The sequence below is a fragment of the Limanda limanda genome, chromosome 19, assembly GCF_963576545.1.
Source record: "Limanda limanda chromosome 19, fLimLim1.1, whole genome shotgun sequence".
Taxonomy (NCBI): domain Eukaryota; kingdom Metazoa; phylum Chordata; class Actinopteri; order Pleuronectiformes; family Pleuronectidae; genus Limanda; species Limanda limanda.
This window is the reverse complement of record NC_083654.1, coordinates 17641327-17648903: the sequence shown is the minus strand read 5'-3', so window position 1 is coordinate 17648903 and position 7577 is coordinate 17641327. Positions and strand designations below refer to the sequence as shown.

The window sequence follows — 7577 nt, the reverse complement described above, 5'->3', positions numbered from 1 at the left end:
TTGGCATGGGAACACTCAAAAGTTATTTAGGAGATTCTGGGTTGTAGCAACTATTAGTTCCACTTAACAGGAACAGGTTTTGTGTGTATAAAATTCAAACTGGTTTTCTTCTCCGATTTTCAGAAGATCAGTTATCGTCAAATCTCTGCATCTCTAATGTGTGTAGCCGCTGTGGTCGTCCAACATCCATTCCTAATCTCAACACACACACACACACACACACACACATTCCACCTCTCCAGCTCTGTTGAGCAGAGGTCAACACAACACACGGGGATGAAAACATCATCACAGGCCCTGAAATACAATTCGCTGACACGCGCAAGTGCAAACATTTTGATTCTCCCAGCTCGAAATCCCCCGAGGAGCCTTTTTTTCTTACAGCGTTTCCTGAGAGGCGGGGGCAATCAAGCACTCTACCTTGTTAGGAGGTGTTAATTGGAGTTAGTCAGACTCCTCACTTTGTCAAGGAGTCTGACAACAGAATTAATTAGAATTTGAGTATGTAAATCAATTCAAATTGGGCTGCTTAGGAGGGGGTGGGGGGGGGGATTTGAAGTATATTCACGCAGGAAAAACAGGTGCTGAGAACACGAGCCAAGTCGAGTCTCTGTGTGAATCGTATGACTTCTCTTTTTGTGGATTTCATCTTCACTAATCCACGTGAGCGGAGGCCGTACGCCGGCTGTATAAATAGACGTGTTGAGCTGTGCATCGGCCCGAGTTGGACGGATGACGGACCACTTTCTGTTTACCCTGCTTTGGCATTTCCTCAGTACGCAAGCCTCACGTGTAGTTAGATTACTTAGGTTAAATTGTAAAATGTGTGAAAACGCCATGGCAACGACAGGAGCAATAGTAGCTCTGCGTTCTTTTGTGCGGTTGTCACCTAACCGGGCCTATGTTGTGAGTCGAGCAAGACGCGCACATCTCGTTTTTAAATCGCACTTCTCTCACTGGAGTTGGTGTTATACCTTGTAACACTTGTTTGTAGCTTGACGGATTGCTCAGCTCTTTTAAAACGCACGGATTCTGAGAATATCTGTCCACGAGCCAGAAATAAAAGCTACAGAAACGCACGTCACTTTCTGGTATTTACAATGCACATGCCTGTGTATATGAAGAAAAATGTTTGTATTTGGAAATCTTTTAAGAAATGGCACCAAATATACTTTATTTTTAGAGGGAAATAGATTTAAGGCAGCAGAAGCTTATGAAATGTTCATTTGCAATGTAATGTTGATAGAAATGGCCTCATAAAGTCACATGGCTCACTTGGAGGAATATCGATTACTTCCCTGATCTTGTTAAACTAAGTTAAAATGTCAAACTGGCTCTTCACTTGTGCCAAATTTCTGAAGACATGTTTCAGTTGCATGGTTTTACAGTTTATTCTGCTCATTGCAGTGTCAGCTTGATGGCCGCAACCACTTAGGGGCTTCCGGTTCAGAGGCCCAAATTCCTGGCCTCCTTAACAAGCCATAAAATACAGTAGCTTTACAAGTCAACACTACTCGGGTACGTTCACTGCTTAACAAGACATGCACAATTTCCATTTACACAGTCATAGCCTAATGTTCCGCTTCCTGCTGCAACTAGCGCATGTTTAAAAAAAAAAAAGGTTTTAGATTTTATATTTACAGTCACAAACTCTCCGCCACTTCCCTTTGTGAATAAAACATCCAGAGAAAGACATTTGGACAATGCTTTATGAAAAGCTGTTTTATTATCCATTTAATAACACCTCCATGAAGACACTTTGTACAAGATACATCACATTCTAAAGTGCACGAATACTGTACAACGAAAATGACTTAAATACGCAGGGGGGGGGGCGGGCGGGGGATTTATCACATTTGTGAAAAAAAAAAGATATTTGTAAAAATAAATGAATAAGAAGGGACATGCTTTTTTCAAAAACAACAATCACTAGGCATGTTCAGGTATGTGAGAGGGGGGGGGGGGGGCTGGCCTGGGAAAATAACGGTGTGCAGCTTGCTTGGGGGGGGAACACTAAGCTTTGGCACCTTTAGAGAAAAGAGAAAAAAAGACATTATCAAGGAATGGAGAGCACTCAATAAGCAAAAAGATTTTGATATAGTTTTAATAAATAGTCTCAGGGGCTTGTGTAGAATGCATAGTAACCCATGCCTTTTGGGTTGTCCTTGTTGTACTCCTCCGTGGTCAAGTCCTCACACTTGATGGTGGGGGAGTTCTCTGTGCTCGAGCCCCCCGGAGACATCCTGCGCCTCTTGCACACCATGGAGTACACGCCAGAATCAGTAGAGTCCACAGATTTCAGTGAGTGGGACGTCTCGATCCAGGTTGAGGCCGGGGGGGCGCTCTCCTCCGGCAGCTTGTCTTTAGTGGCCCCCAGCTGGTCCTCGGGGAAGGCCGGGGGGCTCGGGCGAGGGGACCAGGGCAGGCCCGTGGTCATCTTGCGCTGGTAAGTGCTTCTGGTTCCCCAACCAGCGGCCATGGAGGCGAAGGCCGAGTCTGGGTAGTAACTGAGGGCATGGGAGGTCTGAAGGGACAGGGGCTTGATGCCGTAGGAGAGGAGGCTACTGGTGGAATAGTCATTGTCATAGGACAGGTCCAGCTTGTTGGAGCCCGGCTGCTGAACCGGTGGGACGAACCAGCGCTGGGCAGAGGCGGCGGCGCTGGCGTCCTCACTCTGTGGGGAGAGGAGGCTGTTGGTCTGGGGGACGGCCCGTTCACCAGTGTAGAAACGGTTCTGAGGCAGGTTGTTGACAAACTGGTCCTGAAAGAAAGGCTGCATGGCGTAGCGGGCCCCAGGCACAATCTGGGTGGAGCGAGGGGAATCTGTAGGGGATGGAGTCAACCTGTCACTCTCTGGGGCTGTGTACATCCTGTCCAACAGAAAGAATAGCATGCATAAGAAAAAAATATGGAAAAAGGGGAAATTCAGCATCTAGGACACAGATTTAAAAAAAAAAAATGATTGAAGTGTACGTACGAGTCATAATTGTCCCGGAAGCCTTTTGCAAATGGGTTGTGATCTATCTTCAGCTGTGTGATCTGAAACAAACAAGCAGAAGAAGAGAAAAACATTAAATATATTATATTGTATATGATTTAATTTAGTTGAATCTAAACCTATTGAATTCTTCATCCAAATGCAGAATCTTACATCTGTGTTCTGGTAAGCAGTGACGGCTATAAACTGGTTCTCTGGGAAGGTGAAGGTCTGAGTCCTGGCCTCGTTGCTCATGTCCTCCACTCCGTCCTCCGTCACCTCCACAATGTGCAGCCGCGGCTGGTATTTGTGAAGCGACTGCAAGACGATCATCTGCAAATAGGGCAAACAGGTAAACACGTCAGATGCATATCTTGTTGAGAAGATGACTTTTTAATGTTTAAATTATTTTTCTTAAAGATGAAGTAAATAGATAAATAAAGCCACAATCGATGTTGAAAATAATTTGGAAAACATGGAGCTTTAAGCAGGTGAGAGATCAAAATCTAACCTGTGTGTTGTTGTTGTTGGCCCCTTTGTTGTTGGTCAGCTTCAACTTGCCAAATGAGATTTCTTGCCTCATCCAGTGAGCACCAGTGTTTGGAGATTCGGGATGAACATACATCTTGTTACCTGGAAAATGTAAATAGATATTTAGTGAAGTGATAAACACAAAAACAGCAGCTGTCTAGACATTCAATAAAACACAGTGCTTTAAAAAAATATTTGGTCATTCTCTTGGTAAATTTACCATCAAACAGCCTGGTTTTAAAGTAAATGAAAATAAATAAAAACTTATATTATTTAAATATAGATATAAGAAGTTACTGACTTAAAAAGCCTTATTTCCCCCTGATATAATATAAATACAAACTATTAAATATTATTGTATTGTAAAGAATTACAATACATATAACCTTATAATTCCCCATCAAGATTAAAACAGTTTTAAAGAATGAATTGCTTATTTTGATTTATAACTCTTGATGAAAGCAATCTTTAAAAACAATGTCACACTTGAGCTGAATCATTTTAAATGTTTGACAATTCAAATTAAATATATTTTGCAATAAAACACTCAATTCCAACCTGACAAAGGTTAAATACGATTTTAAAAGAATTGAGAAACTGTCTTCATTTTTTTTAAAGAATTAAAGCCACCTCTAAATTCTATACCCATATTTGTATATCCTCAATGTCTCCTGACAAAATACAACATCTGCTGCATCAATATTTTCAAAGCCTTTATACAAACTCAAAAATACGACTTTTCCAGAGTTAAATACTTGATTGAAATGCTCGAACTCACCTTGCATATTGTTGTCCGCTTTCCCACAGGTGACCCACTTTCCTCCCTGGAAGCGCCAGTGGTTCGGATCGGCCAGGATGACTTCTACAAAGACGTTGTAATGTGCCGTGAGGTTGAGTCCGGTGATGTTGAAACTCAGGAATGGAAACATCCGTCTGGAAGAAGAAGAATAAGAAAGCAATAATTAACAGCTGTGCTCATTCAAAGCAGGGACGATGGAGATTATTGTATTTGTCCGAATGTTTTACGATTGTTAAAATGTGAAATAAAATAAAATTTACGGGTGCAATGAGCAAATCGTGGCGTAAACGTGCACTTACAATTTAACAGAAACGAAAACTTTAAATTCAAAGCACAGAAAACGCATAATAAATGCGTCACTGGGAGATATCGACCGTGTATTTAACTTTTACGCGTGCGTAAAAGGAGAAATTATGACTGCTGTGTCTTAAGGTTTTACAAAATAAATGTGCCAACTAAATAAATATTAATTCCATTTTCATGTTCGTTTTATTTATTTAAATTAGGCCTTTATATCCTCCGGCAGCGCATCTGCTTACCTGCCCTGCTTGGTGATGATCATCTCGGTCTGGTGCCGGTGGAACTTCAGCCACAGAGGCCGGTTGCACAGATACACCTGCGCCCGGGCTCCGGCTGCAGACCCCGGCAGCGACATGGACCCGATGCCCGTGCCCGTCCCGGGATAGGACGGGTACAAGCAGCCCGGACCCTGGCTGAACTGGTACCCTCCGGTGCTAAACTGGCTCCGGCCGGTGCACACGGCCGAGGAGGAGAAGCCCGTGGGCGGCAGCACGGATCCGTAGTGAAGCGACGCCGGGTACCGGGAGCCGCTGGAGCCCGTGTACACCGAGCCGGTCTGGCCTGCATAGGGGAAGAGGGAACAGGGGCTGGCCATGTCGCTACTCGCCTGGGACGACGAGATGAAGTATCTGTCAGAGCCAAGTTCGTCTATGTTGTACCGGCGAGCACTGGCCAGCTCGTCCTCCAGCACCGGGGAGCCCTTCCTCCCATCGGGCCCGGGTTTAGAGAAAGTGTCCCCGGCCTCGCCCAGCATCCCGGTGCCCACCCCGCTCAGGTACTTCTTGGGCACGCTGCCGGACTCCGACTCCGTCCGGTCCACGTCCTGGTACTCGAGCTGCTGGGACGACGGCCTCGGGCTGTTGTTGACACTGTCCGACGAGGAGAGGTTGTAAAAGGTTTTGGGTAAATTGATGCTGGCGCTGGGAAGGATGTTCTCTAACTGCATCGTTGCAAATAAATAAGAAAAAGAGGAGTTGAGGAAAAAGGCTCCAAGGAGGTGAAGGATCTCGGCCGTGGAGGCGCCCGGGTTCTCAGTGTGTGTCTACACGCCTCCCTCCCTGAACGAATGATGGAAGGAGGTTCAACCTTCTCCTCACCTACGGGTTCTCAGATCAGATTATGGGCTGGACGTGGGATGTGGAGCGGCTCTTATAAGACGCACTCCTCCACACACACACCAGCGAGGGGAGGAGCTTTTTGGAAGGAGCATGCAGGAGCACCGTTGCTGTTTAATTCAATTAGAAAGTGTCTGGTAGATTATAGAGAAAATCTGATGATGATTATTGATATGTATTGATTCGTTTAGGCCTGTTTTTAATTTTTAAAAGAATTACAAACAGGCCTAGACACGTCTCCACGCACAACCTCTCCAAATCATATCGTTTGGCATCAAAATTCAAGGGTAAATTACATTCGATTTGTTCTTGAATTTAAGTGATACATAGAATATTAACAATAAGGTTTTTCTTTTACATTTTTACCCCAAGGACCAAACAGAAAGGCAACAAAAAAAATAAGAAATTAGTCGTGAATTTCTACTTTTACGCACAAGGTTTCCTCTCCAAACTTTCGGCTTCCAGTCCCCAGCTCGTCCAAACCCAGCGTTTCTCAGATCGTCCTGTAACTTCTGCTCACACACACACACAGTCACACTGAGAAACGCGGAGACCTCCCCCCCCACCTGCGACACACACACACACACACACACACACACACACACACACACACACACACACACACACACACACACAAAAAGCATCACATGTGCACCTTGTTTCCTATAATTGGAGCCCGACGCCTCCTCCTCGTCCAGGTTTTCAGCCCCTGGCTCCAATATAACTACCGACTGTCAAAACTGCCTGTATCTGAATATAAATTTAGAAATAAAGTTAAAGTAACTATGTATTTTGTAATCATTACATTACATACACGTCTGGAGTTAAGAAAACAAATTAGAATAAAATATTTTCTTCTATTTTGTTGAAAACAATAATAAAAACATATATATTCCTTTTCTATATTTTAGAGGTTTCTGTTCAAATTATTATAACCTTTAAATGATCATTGAATTATTCACTGACTCACACGATAATCATAAATCCATCAATATGATTTATTGTGTTGGAAGCAACCAAGATATATATGTATTATCTGATTTTAATTTAACTCTAATTTTACCCTTAAAAAAAATATGAAAATGTTTAAATTAAACTGAGGCTCTGAATAATTATATTTAAAGGAAATTTATGAAGTGAGGAAAAAAGGTGCAAACGACCGTGATTAATTGGTGGGAGACACACACACACACACACACACACACACACACACACACACACACACGTAAGTAAGTAAGTTAACGTTTCAAAAAATCTACATGCACAAAAATAATTATTAAATACTAATCTACACATGCAAATATGTGTAAGTTAATGAATCAAAGAGTTGAACAAAGACTCAAATATATGTAATTATTATTAAAATCATAATTCTGATTAAAGAATATGGAAGGAATGCACACACACACCCACACACACACACACACACACACACACACACACACACACACACACACACACACACACACACACACACACACACACAAACACACACACACACACACACACTGAGAGAGAAAGCTACTGAAACACGATCAAACAAAACAAGTCGTTGATTCTGTCTCAATAATAAAGGAATTTCTCAGCAGTGACACCGAGACAGCGCCCTCTAGTGACCCACCGAGCAACTCCCCACATCCCTGTTTACAGAGAAGTCACCTCACACCGTCCAGCAGCTGCATGCAGGCCCTCAGCTCTCACTTCTTCCACTTGTGTCTCACTTTACATCATCTTCAACTGCAGTGAACTCAGCCTCTGTGTGTGTGTGTGTGTGTGTGTGTGTGTGTGTGTGTGTGTGTGTGTGTGTGTGTGTGTGTGTGCCTGTGTGTGGGCAGCCTGTGCATGTGTGAGTCCT

At 43.4% G+C, this 7577-nt stretch overlaps 1 protein-coding gene across 1 annotated transcript; it reads right to left on the bottom strand.

Moving 5' to 3' along the window:
- Positions 1–2116: 2116 nt before the first annotated feature.
- Positions 2117–5553, bottom strand: eomesa (eomesodermin homolog a). Its single transcript, XM_061092687.1, has 6 exons — positions 4847–5553; positions 4287–4441; positions 3489–3610; positions 3152–3310; positions 2978–3039; positions 2117–2870 (listed from the first exon to the last, which is right to left on the bottom strand). The coding sequence occupies exons 1-6, from the start codon at positions 5551–5553 to the stop codon at positions 2117–2119; spliced, it is 1959 nt and encodes a 652-aa protein (XP_060948670.1).
- Positions 5554–7577: the final 2024 nt, after the last annotated feature.

Bases quoted from the DNA above. Each gene is read 5' to 3' on its own strand.
- eomesa (XM_061092687.1), bottom strand. From the start codon at position 5,553: ATGCAGTTAGAGAACATCCTTCCCAGCGCCAGCATCAATTTACCCAAA. The intron at 3,611-4,286 runs GTGAGTTCGAGC...TACATTTTCCAG, and splicing joins AGCGGACAACAATATGCAAG to GTAACAAGATGTATGTTCAT. The intron at 3,040-3,151 runs GTAAGATTCTGC...TGTTTGTTTCAG, and splicing joins CTGCTTACCAGAACACAGAT to ATCACACAGCTGAAGATAGA.